This window comes from Chiloscyllium punctatum, chromosome 14 (genome assembly GCF_047496795.1).
Source record: "Chiloscyllium punctatum isolate Juve2018m chromosome 14, sChiPun1.3, whole genome shotgun sequence".
In the NCBI taxonomy this organism is placed as follows: domain Eukaryota; kingdom Metazoa; phylum Chordata; class Chondrichthyes; order Orectolobiformes; family Hemiscylliidae; genus Chiloscyllium; species Chiloscyllium punctatum.
The window spans coordinates 4,772,231-4,791,701 of record NC_092752.1 but is presented as its reverse complement, the minus strand read 5'-3'; the positions used below and the strand labels follow the sequence as shown (position 1 = coordinate 4,791,701).

At 40.9% G+C, this 19,471-nt stretch overlaps 1 protein-coding gene across 1 annotated transcript in view; it reads right to left on the bottom strand.

Moving 5' to 3' along the window:
- Window positions 1-19,471, bottom strand: part of abcg2a (ATP-binding cassette, sub-family G (WHITE), member 2a) — a 70,440-nt gene that overhangs the window by 38,874 nt on the left and 12,095 nt on the right. The window contains exons 3-6 of the mRNA XM_072583798.1: window positions 12,221-12,280; window positions 8,172-8,286; window positions 5,076-5,228; window positions 2,295-2,452 (exon numbers count right to left, since the gene is read on the bottom strand). Of these exons, the coding sequence (XP_072439899.1) occupies window positions 2,295-2,452; window positions 5,076-5,228; window positions 8,172-8,286; window positions 12,221-12,280 (486 nt within the window). The remainder of the gene's footprint in view (window positions 1-2,294; window positions 2,453-5,075; window positions 5,229-8,171; window positions 8,287-12,220; window positions 12,281-19,471) is intronic.

The window sequence follows — 19,471 nt, the reverse complement described above, 5'->3', positions numbered from 1 at the left end:
AAAAGGCCAGTGCATCTATAGACACTTCGAATAAGAGCCTCACCCTTTGCAAATAATTTCTGATTGTAACACTACCATAGGTAATCTAGATAACCCACACAATGGGCATATTTTATCCAGGTAACTGGGGTTCACCCAGTGAGGCCTCGTGCCCTCCTCTTGAGCATTTAAATTGCCAGCAGTGAGCCTTCCTTGTGATCAAGGAGCCTGGGGGCAGAGATCTCTATGCTGGGAGTTGTCAGCTCATTTGTGATTCCTTATTGCTGTCAGTGTGATCAGGGAAGAAATGGTACCTGTTGGAAACTCACCCACCGCACACCAGAGATCAGCAAGAGACCCAAACCAGAGGTGACTGATTGGGACTATGGGATGTGAAATGAAATTGGTAGGAGGGAATATAGCTGAGGATGTGGTGTGGACAAGAAACAAGGGGATTGGAGTGGCTCCAACTTCTGAAGAGTAACCCGCTCAGGCCTATTCCCCTACCCTATTACCCTACATTTACCCTGACTAATGCACCTAACCTACACACCCCTGAACACTATGGACAATTTAGCATGTCCAAGTCACCTAACCTGTACATCTTTTGGATTACGGGAAGAAAGCGGAGCACCCAGAGGAAACCCACATGACACGGGGAAAATGTGCAAATTCCACACATATACTGGGTCCCTGGCGCTGTGAGATAGCAGTGCTAACCACTGAGCCACGTTCGGTTTTCTGCATGGCAAGTCCCACACCCATCACTGGGTGAATAGTACTTTTAATGTGATAAGATCCTTATATAGATAGTAGTTGTCCAAAGAATGACCTCAATTGATATGATTGCAGGAGGACTATCCACAAGTCTATGCACCTCAATGATAAATAGCACAGAGGCAGCAGGGGCTCTGTGTCACACTCTCTAAACCAATTAAATGTCCCCCATTTCAAAACTCTCCTCAGTGACAGCATTAAATTCTGCCCAGTGTCACTGACAGAAAAAGTTTTAAAGCTCCCCATTTAAAGAATAAAGTAACTATGTGGTTGAGGAGCAGAATCTGGTAAGTGGGGTTGAGGTGTAGATCCTTTAGGCTCTAACGGAATGGTGAACAAGCTTAAGTTACTGAACTGCATCATGTTTCCGGCCTTCTAAATCCTGAAACATATTTTGCAGAAACCCTCTAAGATACTTACCACAGTTCTTATAATTAATTCCCATATATAAATTACATTATCTTGTGACAGATTTCGTGGAAATTGCTAGAGACTTCCCAGAAACCTGATAATGTTTACCCTCATTTTCCAGACTTCACAAAACCATGGAGTTCTGCACAGTGATACTAAAACTCCTCATTAGAAAAGTACTACGCTTTGTAGACAACATTAATTTCAAAAACTTCAGGTCAGAATCACTGCTCCCATTATTTCCAACATTATTTCAGATATTAACTGTTGGTGATGATTCCTTTATTCCCATTTACACCTCCCTTTTTTTATTTCTTGTCCTGTTAACAACTATTTTTGTCTACCACCATCACTCCTTCTGTCATTTAATCTCTTCTCTTAACTTCCCTATACTCTTTCTCCCTCTTTGTTCCCTTTACCTTTAGTGGGCGGCACGGTAGCACAGTGGTTAGCACTGCTGCCTCACAGCGCCAGAGACCCGGGTTCATTTCCCGCCTCAGGCGACTGACTGTGTGGAGTTTGCACGTTCTCCCCGTGTCTGCGTGGGTCTCCTCCGGGTGCTCCGGTTTCCTCCCACAGTCCAAAGATGTGCAGGTTATGTGAATTGGCCATGCTAAATTGTCCGTAGTGTTAGATGTAGGGGAATGGGTATGGGTGGGTGCACTTCGGCGGGTCGGTGTGGACTTGTTGGGCCGAAGGGCCTGTTTCCACACTGTAAGTAATCAAATCTAATCTAATCTAAAACCTGTATCTGTACTTGCCTAAAATCTATCCAAAGATGTGCAGGTTAGGTAAATTGGGCCATGCTAAATTTCCCATAAATGTTCAGGGGTGTGTAGGTTAGGTGCATTAGTCAGGGGTAAATATAGGGTAGAGGAATGGGTCTGGGTGGGTTAATCTTCAGAAGGTCAGTTTGGACTCTATGGACCGAAGGGCATGTTTCCACGCTGTACGGATTCTTTGATTGTATCAGTATTCCAATTCCAATTAATGAAACATTAATTTCTGTTTCCCTCTCTACAAATACTGCCTGATTTGCTCAGTGTATCGTCCACATTACTTTTCTTTCTGACTTTCAGAGTTGACAGCACTGATTTGTTAAAAGTGATCTGGTTGCATAAAGACACCTTTGTAGCAGCATCAGGACAGCAAGTGCTGTGCTAGCATCCAAACCAGTAGTCGGTTCATCCAAGAACAACACAGATGGGTCAATGATTAGCTCCATTCCAATATTTGTCCTCTTTCTTTCTCCACCAGACACTCCCCGAATAAACGGAGTTCCAACCTGTGTTAAACATAAAGGAAACATTTACCAGAAAGTTCTTTCCTCCTCTCCTCCTGACAATAAGTATATCTCAGTCAAGCAAAAATACAACTAATCCAAAGAGTGGCATCGATGGCAGCAGTTGGGGGTGGTATTGGGGTAGTGGTAATGCCACAGGGCGGAGACTAAAGCTAAAGCTCTGGGGACACATGTTCAAATCCCACCATAGACGCTGGTAGAATTTAAACTCAACTAACGATTCTGGAATAAAAGGCTAATCATAGGGACTGAAAGCTAATAAATTCCCATGACCAGATAATTAATCTACATCCCATGGTATCTGGCCGTGAAAGAATGGATATGTTGGTTATCATCTTCCAAATTTCTCAGAATTGTGGAAGAGTCCCAGATGTTTGAGGAGATGCAACTGTAACATCACTGTTTTTAACAAAAAAAAAGGAATGAGGGAGAAATTGGAAATAACAAACTGGGTGCCTACCATCAGTAGTAGGGATGTGATGGTACTGTGTTTTTAAGAGAGATGTGATCTGTGCTGTTTCTCTTGCAAAGGGACTGGTCGCAATGGCACTTGAATGTCTGCTTCAGACAGGCAGTGACTAACCAGTGTTTGAACTATCCCTGAGTGACTTTTGCTGAGACAAAAGAATGAGTGGGCAGGGTCAGGGCTCATACAGATCCTGCAGTTTTTGTCTTGCTGAAGTTAAAGGGTGAGTTCTCAGCTGCAGTAAAGTCTTAAACAGCTTAAAAATCAAAAAGGGCAGATTGTTTCTTTCTTCTGGACTGGAGTGATCAACTTGTTTACAGATTTTATGATAAATCCCTAGAGTAGGTGGTACTTGAACCCAGCACTGCTAGCTCTGAGATAAGTACGTTACACCAAGCCACAAGAGCCCAAAGTTGGCATCTGTCATAAAGTGATAACAGGACACTTAGATAATGCCAACAATTTTGCAAGTCAACATAAAATATGTTTGACAAGCCAAGCCTACTGGAGTTTTTTTAAAGTCATAATTAGAATAGATGAGGGAGAACCAGCAATGAAGTGTATCGGATTTTCAGAAAGCTTTTAATACATCTCACTCTAGAGGTTATTGTGCAAAATCAAAGCACATCCAATTGGTAGTAACATACTTGCAATGGACTGAGAATTAGCAGATAGGAAACAGTGATAAGTGGGAACCATAAGGATTAAAGCTTGGGCCCCAGGCATGAGAACATAAATTGACAATTTAGGTAGGGATTACTTTCAAATTTGCTCATGACACAAAAGTAGGTGGGAGTGGAAGAAGGATGTAAAGAGGCCTAATGACAATTTAGATAAGTTGAGCAGACATATGCACGGAGGATGCAGTAGACATGGATATATATGAAGTAATCCACTTGATGGGTGGACAGCAACTGGAGGTGCATTGGGATGGGGAACAGGAGGTACAGAACCCACACATCCTCAGGTCCATGGCTCTAACTCGCACATAGCACTTGTGGGTGTGGTGGTGGCAGAGGCCTGTAACTGAGACCCCAGAGACCATTACAGAAACTCCAGCTAATATCAAGCATCAACTGGAGGGGCAGCAAAGGAAGAACAAAATGAGGAGTGAAAGATGAACTCTATTGTAGTAAAAGCTTGTATTATATTTAGTATTTCAAGGTGGCACCAGAGTGTGGCAACACCTTGCATGTAACGCATTAAAAAACACTTCATTGTATTTTTTATATACACTGCACGATAAATCCAAATCGAATCAAAGCAAAATTCAAACCAAGAAGTTAGAACAGAGAAATTCAGTGCGATGATTTTCTTAAAATAACTTTAATATTCATTCACAGGATATGGCTAACAAGACAACAGATTGAAAGGTCATTGACTCTGTTTCTCTCCACACATGCCAGCTGACCTGCTGAGTTTTTCCAGCATTTATTGCCACTTTCTAAATGCCCTGGAGAAGGTGGTGATTAGCTGCCTTCACAATGTCATCAATCTAGGGGACATCGTGGAGACACTTCTAGGGCAAGTGTCTCCACGATGCTACATCATGTCCAATTATCGTAAAAATGCAGAACACAGTGGAAGGCTATTTAACCCATTGGCCTAATGCTTGTTCCATTAGAAAGATGGAAACAAATTATCTACAACATGTCAGACTTTTACCTGAAGTAGTAATAGGCTCCTGGTCACTGTGAAGAAAGGTTTGGTGCTGGGTGTACTGAGGACCCAGCGCTCCAGCCTATACATGATATAGGAGTGGGTTCCTAAACTAACAATGGTGGACCCTTTAGTGGTACATTGGTGGGAGGGGGGTTTGCACAAAGGTATTCTTGGTGCTGTATCTGGCTGGACCATATCCCATCATTAGATAACCACAAAAATGCAGGTATGAAGGTGAGACATATCCATAAAAGAGGCTTCCCAGTGTTCTGTTCGTTTAACATTTAGCCAAGCTCATCAGCTATGGGTTCCAGCTGATGCTATGGAATTGCAGACTTGAAATTAATGCATTTTACTGTCAAAAACTGCCTATCAAAGTGTACCTTTAAGGTTTATCATTAAGACTTTCGCAGGAACGTTAGGACAAAGAAGGTATTTCAGTTTCTAACAAAGTATTGGATAAGAATGTTCTGGTACCTTGGAGTCTGCCACTTTGCTCAGTCCAAGCTCTTTAATAACTTGGTCAATCCTATTATTCTTTTCCTTGTTGCGGATATTCTTTGGTAAACGCAGTGCAGCGGAAAACTGGAGATTCTCCCTCACTGTCAGTGTTCCCATTACCACGTCATCCTGTAAAACAAAAAGATAAAAAAACACACAGTAAACTGACCAATCATAGCCAAGAAATCATTACTAGATCAAGGAAATAAGAAACTAAAGGTTTCAAAAGCAGTCATTGCGCCAAATGGCCTCCTGTTGGTCCATAGTTCTGAGAAAGAAGAAATAAAGAAAAAAGATTTACATTTTGATAACATCTTTCACAACCTCAGGGTAGCACAAATCACTTCATTCTGGATTAGTGGTGCTGGAAGAGCACAGCAGTTCAGACAGCATCCAAGGAGCAGCGAAATCGACGTTTCGGGCAAAAGCCCTTCATCAGGAATAAATTTATTCCTGATGAAAGGCTTTTGCCCGAAACGTCGATTTCGCTGCTCCTTGGATGCTGCCTGAACTGCTGTGCTCTTCCAGCACCACTAATCCAGTATTTGGTTTTCAGCATCTGCAGTTATTGTTTTTACCTCAAATCACTTCATAAGCTGTTCGAATTTTGTGTACAGTGAAATCCCACAAAACAAATGATAATGACCAGATAATATGTTTCAAGTGATGTTGGTTGAGAATTAATGAATTAAACAGCAGCATGAATACCCTTGCTGTTTTTTTCAATACTGCCATGGAATTTTTCATGCCCACCTGAGGAGGTAGATGGGCACTTTAGCTTAATGTCTAAATTGAAAGATAGTATGTCAGACTGCACACTTTGAATCATAAAAGATAGATCAGAGAATTTGCTAAATAGTCAAAACCTAGAAACAGTGGAGGTCGATTGAAAAAAGGGTGAATGTACACTGATCATTAAAACGTTATTGAAATAATCAAGAGGGGAATGGAAGCTTGTGCTCCATACTTAGAGGATGCCATAGGAGAAGTTATATGACAGTGTTCAGTTTTGGGAACCACACCTTAAAAAGCTTATATCGGCCACAGAGGGTATTCAGGGCCATTTAGCAGAATAATACATGAACACCAAAAGTTATCACAAGAGAAAGTATATACAAGGGGAATGCCTTGGATTTAGCAGGTTAAGGGATGATTTGCTCTTAGTTTTCAAGATAGCAAGGTAAACAAGTAGGATGGATACAGATAAACTATCTCCTCTGGTTTGGAAAATTAAGAGTGAGGGACATAGCCTAAAGCCAGGCATCAAGCATAAAATCAGGAAATACATATCACACAAAGGATTATACCAATTTGGAACTTTTCTTCTTCCCCCACCATCAATGTGGGGACAATAAGTCACTTGTAAATCAGAGACGGATAATCTTGTTAATCATAGTATTACAAGATGCAGGGATAAATGAAGGTCTATGGAATTAGGTCACAGATCAACCAGGATCTGTAGCTTAATAGTTCAAACTTTGTTGCTATTCAGCATCCATCAGTACTGCACTGAGAGCATCAGTTCCAAATACACAAGTATGTCTGAGTAGCAGGGGAACACATGCAATCTACTGATTCAGAAGTCGGAGTGCTACACACTGTATTAACTGAAATAAGCTTGTGTTTTCAAAGGTGTACTAAAATATATACATAGACTGAAAATCACAATGTGACATTCCTGCTATTTTGATTTGTTGAATCTTGAGAGAAGGGGATAAGAATCAGAAGAGGCTTCTTACTGACCAAGACAGAATGATCAACGTGCACTGAATAAGAAGATTAAAAATCACACAACACCAGGTTATAGTCCAACAGGTTTAATTGGAAGCACACTAGCTTTCGGAGTGATGCTCCTTCATCAGGTGATTGTGGAGGGCTCAATCGTAACACAGAATTTATAGCAAAAATTTGCAGTGTGACGTAACTGAAATTATACATCGAAGAATTGATTGTCTGTTAAGCTTTTCATCTGTTAGAATACAGTGATAGTTTCACTTCTTTCATGTGTAAATCACAAAACCCTTTTTTTTAAAGTTGCATTCTTGGGTTAGCTGTTAACAATGGTGATAGCTAGATAATATGTTGAAGGTGTTAGCCCCCTGTGTTCTCTGTCTATGACCTGATGTTTAGATTGATTCTAATCTAAAAAGTGAGATAACAGAGTTTTACATAAATTCATGCAGTTTTTGAGCTCAGAGTTTTACATGAATGTCATGAATAAGAGGAGGAAGGCCTCACAACCCAGCCTGCTCACATCCTCTCCATACCATAGGATAGCTGATTAAGAGTTAAAATTCTGGCCAATTTACACACCCCTTAAACCAGTAGAGGTCTTCCCTACATCCCCATAGCCTGTTCAATTATAATGAAGGAAACTTTATTCTATTTAATAGGCAATGCATTTGTGCACAATATAAACAGCCCTTTAAATAACCCTAGATATGCCAATCACCAACCAATTTGGTGAATTGTGTTTAGGTGGTTTAGTGGTACAATACAGAATATATCTTGCTCAGAGCCAGAAGTTTGAATCCTACCCGAGGACTTGATGGCCAAGAGAAGTGTGTCATAACATGACCAAGCATGTTGAGTGTCAACATGTAAACCCTTCCAACATACAGAAGAGTGGAAGATTCCCAGTCATTCATGTGATGGAATGGAACTTGGAACCTCTACCTTTTCTTAAAAAATGGCTCAAGTAACAAGCATGTAAAAGTGCATTTTACCACAATAATGAAAACTTCCTGAGTGAAGTAACACAACACAGCCAACATTGTTGGCTTCCAACAGCTGTCAATAGCAAAATATTACTGGTCTATCTTCTGGATCACTTGGTCATCAGAAAGGGTTGCAGGAGTGACCAACTGGGATCTTCAATGACCTTGTCCTGCGGGAAGCCAGAAGCTGGGGTTATTTATAGTCAAATCTCTGATTTCTTAATTTGTGCCAAACAACAAGCATCAAGGCTGCACACGTAAGGAACATCAGAAAATCAGTATGTTGTGCAGAATTCTCCAACGTATCTCCGTTTTGAAAAATGTATCTTAGAAAATGCAGCAAAAGGATTCCCACCTGTACAACATATCCAGAGACACACTTGAAGTTAGAGGGCTGTGGAGCACCATCAATGAGCACTCTTCCTTTCAAGCCAGAAGGATCTTTCCTTGCAGCCAAAATATCTAGTAACCTAAGAAGCAATATTCAGAGTCATTACTGATTATCTGTTCTCTTATGGTGTTAATGATAGCTATTTGGTATCAGAGAAGTAATAAAAGTAGGCTGAGGTACTGTTGTCATCCATGTTTGTAAACAACATACTTACGATAATATAACTAACTGGTTTCTATCATACTTGTTACTCAAGACAGGATAGGGCCGAAGGAAGAACTGATTAGAATATTGCATAGATGCAAATCTGGATCTGGCTCCTGGAATTAATTTTTTTAAAGAATCAATTAATGTTAGCAGAGAGGGAATATTGACTTTTTGTCTAAAATGATATGTGTTTAGAATGTTTCCTTCTTTCAGAATGTTACGAGAGGTCTCAGCTGCTGTGGTGGAATTGTCAAAGCTGTCAAAATGTATGCAGTTTTCAAAGCAGGTTGTTGGATGGGGATTGGCCTGAAGTCAACTGGGATGTCAGCTCTTAAAACTATTTTTCTCAGGTTTTTAGTTACACAGCATCAACCTAGCAGGAAAAGTGTCAAGAAAGAGCTGTGTAATTTGAATAATATTAAGTTAACACAGCCTCATAGAGATACAAGCCTTCACTGATTAAAACACAAGTTTCTCTACATTCACAGTTTTCATGACCTCAGAATATCCCAAAGTGATTCACAGCCAATTACATTTTGAAATCAACTGTGGGAAATGCACCAGCTAATCTCCAATATGCAGCAACATGTTAAATGATCAGGTAGTATATTTTGTCTGAGATAAATATTGATTGATTTCTTTGCTATCTTTCAAACAATGCCAATGAGATCCTATGTTCAACTGAGATAATAGACAAAGTCACATCTCACTTGCAAAGATGCAGCATTTGTTCAGTATTGCACTGGTGCTTTCAGTCTGGATTTGTGCTCAAGTATTTGGAATGGAATTAGAGCTCATAAACTTCTGACTCAGAACAGATGCTACACACCAAGCCAAGGCTCATATAACTAACGTCAGCTGAGAAATGTAAAACTGATGTACTATAGGAAACAGGCAGCAGAACGGTGCATGAGCTGATGTTTATAGAGGGAGGAAGATCACCCAACAGAGCATTGGAACAGTGGATTCTGGAGTTGACAACAACGTGAATAAACGTTTCTGCATTAAATGGGCTGAGGTAACAATGAAGATGGAAGCACACATTGTGATGGATTGATTATGGGGTTGGAAGCTCAGTTTCAGGGACTCTTGAAGAGATGCAAACCCATATGATAGTCACTTCAAACCCATAAAACCAGATTGTGTTCAGTTTTAAATCTGGATAATGTTAAGAACAAAATCTGTCCTAACTAATAACTGAAAAAGTGATTCTTGTCACTGAACCCAAGTAGCAACTGTGAAAATACAGCGAAAAACTATTAAAAATTGGTTCAATATAGTCCAAATTGCTCATGGATTCCAAGACAGCTAAATCTTTATTTAAATCTTCACTAGCTAAAAATAGTAGACAGGAATTTTATTATTCATGTAGTTATAATGACTTTCCATTGTAATTTACCAATGGCTGCAATTGGACATATCACCTCCTGTCAGTATACTCAATCTATTCAACCACATATTAGTGTCAATCTTCTTCCTCCACAATCTCATTCTACCTTATTTATGAACAACAGGCCCAAGTTTCATCATTTATATAACTGATTTGGATGTGAGCTTAAGAGGTATAGTTAGTAAGTTTGCAGATGACACCAATATTCGAGGTGTAATGGACAGCGAAGAAGGTTACCTCAGATTACATCTTGATCAGATGGGCCATTGGGCTGAGGAGTGGCAGATGGAGTTTAAATTAGATAATATGTGAGGTGCTGCATTTTTGGAAAGCAAATCGTAGCAGGACTTATACACTTAATGGTAAGGTCCTAGGGAGTGTTGCTGAACAAAGAGACCTTGGACTGCAGGTTTATAGCTCCTTGAAAGTGGAGTGCAGATAGATAGGATAGTGAAGAAGGCGTTTGGTATTTCTTTATTGGTCAGAGTATTGAGTACAAGAGTTGGGAGGTCATGTTGCGGCTGTACAGGACATTGGTTAGGTCACTTTTGGAATATTGCGTGCAATTCTAGTCTCCTTCCTATCGGAAAGATGTTGTGAAACTTGAAAGGGTTCAGAAAAGATTTACAAGGATGTTGCCAGGGTTGAAGGATTTGAGCTACAGGGAGAGGTTAAATAGGCTAGGGCTGTTTTCCCTGGAGTGTTAGAGGCTGAGGGGTGACCTTATAGAAGTTTATAAAAGCATGGATAGGATAAATAGACAAGGTCTTTTCCCTGGGATGGGGGAGTCCAGAACTAGAGGGCATAAGCTTAGGGTGAGGGGAAAGATATAAAATAGACCTAAGGGGCAACTTTTTCATGCAGAGGGTGGTGCGTGTGTGAATTGAGCTGCTAGAGGAAGTGGTGGAGGCTGGTACAATTACAACATTTAAAAGGCATCTGGATGGGTATATGAATAGGAAGGGTTTGGAGGGATATGTGCCGGGTGCTGGCAGGTGGGACTAGATTGGTTTGGGATGTCTGGTCGGCATGGAAGAGTTTCCGTGCTCTATGACTCTAAATAAAGATCATAACAAATTGATGGTTCTTTCTGAGAGTCAGAGAAAATACAATGAACTAAACAGTCTCTATCAATTTTGTACAAATCAAATACAGACACCTATTTAAAAAAAAACACATTTCAAAAGGATAGTTCAACAATTCAAAATCTCATTAATATAACCTCCCAATACTAGATCATTAATGCACTGGTAGCTCTGGTATCCCCAAGGACCTCTCTCTGCAGCTCCCTCTTGTTTCTCATCTACTTCTGTTCCTTGATGAAATCATCCAAAAACATAGCTCCAGTTTCGCATGTGTAATGGTAACCACCTCTACCATTCTACCAACTCTCTAAACTTTGTGCTAAACAGAGTCATAGAGATGTACAGCACGGAAACAGACATTTCAGTCCAACTTTGATGTTGGTGAGAAAGTGGAACATAAGAACAGGAGGCAGTCATTCTGCCTCTCAAGCCATGTAATTAGACCATGACTTAAAATGTGTTGCTGGAAAAGCGCAGCAGGTCAGGCAGCATCAAAGGAACAGGAGAATCGGCGTTTCGGGCATAAGCCCTTCTTCAGGGCTTATGCCTGAAACGCCGATTCTCCTGTTCCTTGGATGCTGCCTGACCTGCTGCACTTTTCCAGCAACACATTTTTAAGCTCTGATCTCCAGCATCTGCAGTCCTCACTTTCTCCTAATTAGACCATGACTCTCTTGTATCTTAATTCCATTAATTTCCCTTGGTTCCAGAAACCGTAATATTTCTTAGCTGATAAAATCCTCTCAATTCCAGTTTTGAAAGTTTCACTGATGACCAGCTTGGACAGATTTATTTTGGGAGGAATTAAAATTGTCACTATTTTAGAGTGAATATGACTGCCACATTAACACATCGAGGAGAAGAACATTGATACCCTTAAAGGAGAAGCAAATGAGGGAGAAAGAATTAGAAGTATCTGCAGTAAGGTTGAAACGAAGAAGGGTAGGACAAAGCTTTTGTGAAACAAAAGCACTGGTTTAACCAGTGATAAAGTGAGGACTGCAGATGCTGGAGATCAGAGTCGAAAAGCGTGGTGCTGGAAAAGCACAGCCAGTCGGGCAGCATCCAACGCACAGGAGTCAATGTTTTGAGCATAAGCTCTTCATAAGGAATGAGGGGGGATGGTAGCCAGGAATGTGATAGGTAGATGGAGATGGTGAGGTGGGGGGGGGGGGGGGGGGGGGGGGGGGGGTGATAGGTCGGAGAGGAGGGTACAGCGGGTAGGTAGGAAGGAAGATGGACAGGTGGCTGAGTAAATATAACCAGGGAGTCCAGTTAGGCTGTTTCAGTGTGGGAGACACAATCCAATTCTGTATTACTGAGATACTCACGAAGACTTTCCACTCCCTGTAGGACCTAGGATAGCGTTCATTCCAGGTCCCATGACACCACTGTGAGAAAAACACAAAGGAAACAAAGGTCGTGTAAATATTGTGAATGTTAGTTCTTTTGGAGAAACAACTGCCAAATAATGTCATAAATAAATCATGTAGTTTATGACTTGTAAAAGTTATACAACAGAACACACACACACAGATGTACGACGCAACACAATAAACACAGAATTGGTGCAGCACAGGAAGCCACTTGGCCATTTGAGTCTGCACCAGTCTACAGATGAGCATTGTTCCCAGTGCCATTGGTTTGCCTTGCCACAGAAACCTGATCATTCTTTTTCAATTAACTATCCATTCCCTTTTGAATTCCTCATATGAATGTACCTCCATCTCACTGTCAGATGTGCATTCCAGACCTTAACCACTCACTACATTAAGACTTTTTTTTCTACAGCAGTTGACTAACTAATAGAAAAGAGTTGGGATAAGGGAGGGATTTTCAGGATAACCACCTGTAACTCATGGAGTTCCACAGTCATTAGCACCTGGGCCACAATTATTTACAATAAATATTAATGACTTTGATGAGGAAAATGAATATACTATAGCCATATTTGCAGATGACACAAATTTAGGTAGGGAAGCAAGTGGTGAAGATGATACCAAGAGCCTGCAGAGGAATACTGAATAGATTAAGTGAGTGGGCAACAATTTAGCAAATGAAATATTATATGAGAAATTGTCAGGTTAGGAGGCAAATAATATTTAAAATGGAGGAAAACAACAGGAAGCTACAGATTAGAAACTCTCTGCATGAAGCACAAAAAGCTAACACCTAGGCTCAGTGGGTAAAAGGAAAGGAATTTTGACCTATATTTCAAATGAATGGCAAATAAAAATCAAGAGTTTTTGCTAAAGCTATACAAAGCACTAGTCAGACCACATAGTGAATAATTCTGGACACATTATCTAAGGAAAGATTTCCCAGCATTGGGGGCAGCTCAGAAAAGGTTCATGAGACTGATACTAGGTATAGAGGGACTGTCTCATAAGGAGAGATTGCGTAGGTGAGGTCTGTATTCATTTGAATTTATAACTACAGGAGGCTAATTTATTCAAACATGCAAAATTCTTAGGGGACTTGGCTGGTAGATGTGTGGAGGTTGTTTACTCTTGTGGGAGAGTCTAGGACCACATAATATAATCTCAGAATAAGGGCTACCCATCTACGACAGAGAGAGAAGGAATTTCTTCTTTTAGGAGGGTAGTGAATCTTTGGAAACCTTTATTGTAAAGGGCTGTTGAGCTGGGGGTAGTATGGGTATTGAAGGCTTAGATAGATTTTTAATCAGCAAGGGAATCAAGAGATACAGGGAAAATGCAAGAAAGGGAGAGTTATCAGATCAGCTATGATCCCATTGAATGGGGATGCAGATTCAATGGGCTGAATGGCATATTTCCACTCCTAGATCTTCTGGTCTTATAGGATGAGGGGGAGGCCATTTAAAACCGAGATGGTAGAACAGGCTCAATACTTCTGCCCCAGTGGTCCCGTGGAGTCCCTATTGCAATACAGAAGATTGCGCAGCCAATTTATGCACAGAAAGCTTCCACAAACAACTATGTGATAATAACCAAATGATCAACTTTTGTGGTATTGGCTGGAGGATAAATGGAGATTGGGGAATGCTCCCCAGTTTTTCTTCAAAATCAAGCGTTGGATGATTCTGTTCCATCCATTTGGGGAAATAAGATAGGTCTTGGTTTTAATTCCTCCTCAGAGATATCAGCTTCAACTCGATCATGCAGCCAAGGCTTGGACAAGGGAAAGCTGGCAGGTAAATATTTGGTCTTAGGTGCAGCCTGTTCACCGAGTCATCACTGCACATAAGGAGTTAGGGATAGAGTACATTTAGACAGGACCCTTTGCCCTGTTCCTTCTACCCTCACACTCCTGGTGATCCGTATGTGTTCTGATAAATGGACATTTATTTTGTTTTCATTTGCAGGACTTTTGTTCATGGTTAACAAACACTTTTACCATGAGGTGAGCATCCCAGCTTCCTTCACAAATGCCGTATTGGATGTGAAAACAGAATTTGGAGTAATGAGATGTGATGCCTTTGGACAAGTTGCATGAAAGTGTTCTACATCTTCTGTACGTTTGTCAAAGTGGCTAAAAAGGAAGTTCTACACCTGAATGTGAAAAACAATAAGGAAGAATATTATTTAAATGGCAACATGTCAAGAAATGTGGATGTACAGGAGAATAAGGTGTGTCCTTGTACAGTCAATGAAAGTAGTCAGGCAGGTGCAGCAAGCAATTCGGAAGGTGAATGGTATATCGGTCGTCATTGCAAGAGGTTAAAGTTAAAAATCACAACATCAGGTTACAGTCCAACAGGTTTACCTAAAAGTACAAGCTTTCAGAGCGCTGCTCCTTCGTCACGTAGCTAGTGGGGCAGGATCATGGGGCACAGAATTTATATTAAAAGATCAAAGTGTCATATAACTGCTGCGATGTATTGAACAAACCTAGATTGCTGTTAAGTCTTTCATCACTTAAAACGAGGATGCAGATTTTGATTGATTAACATGTAAATCCCAGAGCTTCTTTCAAGTCACAGTCCCGAGATGACTTAAGGTTTTATCAGCATAAAAATAAGGTGACATCTCAGTTCAGATAATGCATTAAAGGTGTGAGGTTAGAGTCTGTATCTCAATCTTGAGTCAGACTAGTTCTATTGTGATTTTCCAAAGTGGAATTGATAAAATGTCATATGGACTGACTGCCTACCTTAAGTTATCTTGGGACTGTGACTTGAAAGAAGTTTTGGGATTTACATGTTAATCAATCAAAACCTGCATCTCCGTTCTAAGTGATTAAAGACTTGACAGCAATCTAGGTTTGTTCAATACATCGCATCAGTTGTATGACACTTTGATCTTTTACTATAAATTCCGTACCCCATGATCCTGCCCTGCTCGTTACCTGACAAAGGAGCAGTGTTCCGAAAGTTTATACTTTCAAGTAAACCTGTTGGACTGTAACCTGGTGTTATGTGATTTTTTAAAAAACTTTGTCCACCCCAGTCCAACACTGACACCTCAACATCTTTGCAAGAGGATGAGAGTCCGGAAGTAGAGATGTTTTACTGCAGTCATACAGGGCTTTGGTGAGACCATTCCTGGAGAATTGTGTGAAGTTGTGGTCTCCCTACCCAAGATAGATTACATTTGCCAGAGAGAAAGTGCAGTGGAGGTTCACTAAGCAGGAATGGCAGGACTGTCCAGAGGAGAGATTGGTTTGACTGTACTGACAGTCACTAGAGTTTAGAAGGATATGAGGGGATCTGATTGAACATATGAAGTTAGAACAAGGCTGGACAAACTAGATGCAGGGAGGATGTTTCCCTGGTTGGGGAGTCTAGAACCAGGGACAGTCTCAGGATACAGCGCGGACCATTTTGGACCGAAACGAGGAAAGATTTCTTTACTCAAAGCGTAGTGAACCCGTTGGAATTCTCTACTACAGAAGGTGGTGGAGGCCACGTCACTGAATACACTCAGTAAAGAGACAGCTCAAACTTTAGATTTTAAAGGCATCAAAGCATACGGGCAGAAAACAGGAACACGGTACAGAGATGGAGGAATTAGCCATGATCAAATTGAACAATGGAGCATGATCGAAGGGCCAAATGGCCTACTCCTGCTATTAGTTTTGATGTTTCTCATATCACTTTTGCCTCTTTTATTACTAATTCCTTTAAATCGGTCCCATCTTATTCCAAATTCTTTCACGAATGGGAACATTTTCTTCCTATCACTCTGTCCAGATTTCTCATGATTTTTAACAGTTCAATCAGATCACTTCTCAGCTTCTTTTACTAGAAGGAGAACAATCCCAAGGTAGGACATAGAATACAGAGGGAAAGCAATTAATTGAAATTATATCAGAACGGAGACTTTTAAAAAAATAAAAGTACAGCACAATTTTAGTGAATACACCTGTGTGCATTTATTATTTATTAGCATCTCACCATTTAAGGGTATAAGTTCAAGTTATATTTAAGTATTAACTCCCAATAGAATTCTGCTGAGTAATCAGGCATAAAAATTCTGATGCATGCATAAACAAACAAGCTCATCTAAAACTCTGCTATCTGCATTCCACATATACCAAATTCCATTCCATAACATTGGCTCTATGACAATGGTTTTGCAAGTCATGTTTATTTGTTGGTCCATTCCCAGATTCACTCTGTTCCACCTCTGTAGCTTCCTCCAGCCATTACCTGCAGATCTTTCAGGTCTGGCCTTGACCATCCTCAATTTTCATTGTTAACTTTGGTCCCAATATCTCCATGTGACTGTTATCAAACTTCGATAAACATCTCTCCCGTGAAGCATTTTGGAATGTTTCACTGTGTTAATCCAAGCTGGCAATATCATTTGATTTGACTGTCACGTGTATTTTACAGTAAGAATACAAAAAAAACAGTAAAAAAGATTTCATCTGTTGCCATGAAATGGCAGCATTTTGAATAAAGTAAAAAAAGTTGGAAGAGAGTTTGTATATCGGCAATTTAACAGCTACATAAGTCAAATGGAGCAAATAAAAGTTTGAAGTATATTATGGACAGAGACCATAAAAGAGAAAGTTAAGAAAGTGGCGTGACTAAAGGAGCATGTAGAATAAAAAAAGCACAAAATAGGCACACAAAAAAAAATCACAATTCAGAAATACAAGCTCACCCTGCAGCAAGGAAGCTCAGAAACTGCAATCTTGGCTTTGAGAGCCAGTGTTAACAGTCTGTAGCACAGAATAGATCTCTCCTGCACCTTCTTCACATGCGGTGCCATGGGAGTGTGAGGCGCACAGTATCAGGAGAGTGACTGTGGCTCCAGGGAAAGGTGCCTACTGTCTTCAGTGAGGACAATAACATGCTTGCACCCCCTTCAAACCAGTAACCTCTCCAGTGTCACAACAAACCAGGCTAGGCAGGTACTGTCCAGATCAAGAAACTGCTGAGACCAGCTGAGCCTTCATAGCCGAGAGATGTTAGAGCTCTCCTAGCACAGCCCTCTGAAGTAACCACAGTCGAAACCCAGCAGGCTGTGAAGCTGCAGCCAATCGGGAAACAAACAAAGAAAGCAGGCACTGAATTTCCCAACAGTACTGCTCAACTACTCCTCCTGCTCAATATTATGCACAGATGGAATGGACATTCTGGATTATTTTTGTATTTGTAATTTAATGTCACTGTTTAAATTTATAGTGAAGTGAGAGAAAAAGCTGTAAAACTGGACTCCAAGACAGTAAGCAAATGACAATGTACTGGGATCTGTTGACATGAACAATTATGGTCTCTTAAGAACAGCTTATTCAATCAGGCCATAAAATATGGGGGCAGAATTAGGGCAGTTGACCCCATTGTGTCTGCTCTACCATTTGATCATGGCTGATATGTTTCTCAACCCCATTCTCCTGCCTTTTCCCCTTCACCTTTGACCCCCTTATTAATCAAAAACCTATCTAACTCCGTCTTAAATGCAATAATTGACTTGGCCTCCATTGCCCTTTGTGTCAATGAGTTCTACAGATTCCCCACCCTCTGGCTAAAGAAATTCCTCTTCATCTCAGTTCGAAAGAGTCGTCCCTTCACTCTGATGCTGTACCCTCAGGTCCTAGTCTCTCCTGCTAGGAGAAACATTTTCTCCATGTGCTTCAGATTTCTGAAGCCTTTTTCCATTTAGCGAGTAGTCCATGCCTCTATTCTTCCTACCAAACGTAGCAACAATACCCTCAGTTCATTCACCCAGATTTTTACTGTAAAGGTCGAGAGTGTGGTGCTGGAAAAGCACAGCAGGGCAGGCAGCATCCAAGGTGCAGGAGAATCAACATTTCGGGCATAAGCCCTTCATCAGGAATTGTTACTGTATAAGGTGAATAGTTGTGGTTCCAACACTGACCCCTATGGAACTCCACTAGTCACCAGCTGCTGTCCTGAAAAATAAACCTCTTTAATCCCACAGTCTGCTTTCTGCCAGTCAGTCAATCTTCTATCCGTGCCAGTACCTTGCCCCTAACATCATGGGCGCTTGTCTTATTCAAAAATGCAACTAGATCATATCCACTAGCTCTCCTTTATCTAACGTCTCCACAAAGAATGTTAACAGATGTATCTGGTATGACCTTCCCCTTGATGAAGCTTTGCTGATGCAGCCCTATTTCACCATGCATTTCCAAGTACTCCTCAATCTCATCATGCAAAAGAGACTTTACAATCTTACCACCAATCAAGGACAGGATAACAGGCCTATAGTTACCTATTATCTGCCTCCCTCCTTTCTTAAATGGGGTGTTACATTAGCCATTTTCCAGCCCTCTGGGACTCCTGATTCCAGTGATTCCTCAAAGATCACCACTAGTGCCTCTACAACCTTCTCAGTTATCTCCTTCAGAACTCTAGGATGCAGTCAATCTATTCTGGGTGATTATTCCATCTTCAGACCTTTCAGCTTCCCCAGTACCTTCTCATTAGTGAGCCTGACGTCAGTGGTGGACAGGTTGTTGGAGGGAATCTCAAAAGACAGGATTTACGTGCATTTGGAAAGACAAGAACTGATTAAAGATAGTCAACATGGCTTTGTGTGTGGGAAATCATCTCTCACTAACTTGATTGAGTTTTTTGAAGAAGCAGCAAAGAGGATTGATGAGGGCAGAGCACTGGGCGTGATCTATATGGACTTCAGTAAGGTGTTCGACAAGGTTTAACATGGAAGACTGGTTGGCAAGGTTAGATCTCACGGAATACAGGGAGAACTAGCCATTTGGATACAGAACTGGCTCAAAGGTAGAAGACAGAGGGTGGTGGTGGAGGACTGCTTTTCAGACTGGAGGCCTGTGACCAGTGGATTGCCACAAGGATCAGTGCTGGGTCCACTACTTTTTGTCATTTATGTAAATGATTTGGATGTGAACATAGCAGGTATAGTTAGTAAGTTTGCAGATGACACCAAAATTGGAGGCGTAGTGGACAGTGAAGAAGGTTACCTCAGATTACAATGGGACCTTGATCAGATGGGCCAATGGGCTGAGAAGTGGCAGATGGAGTTTAATTTAGATAAATGTGAGATGCTGCATTTTGGAAAAGCAAATCTTAGCAGGACTTATACACTTAATGGTAAGGTCGTAGGGAGTGTTGCTGAACAAAGAGACCTTGGACAGCAGATTCATAGCTC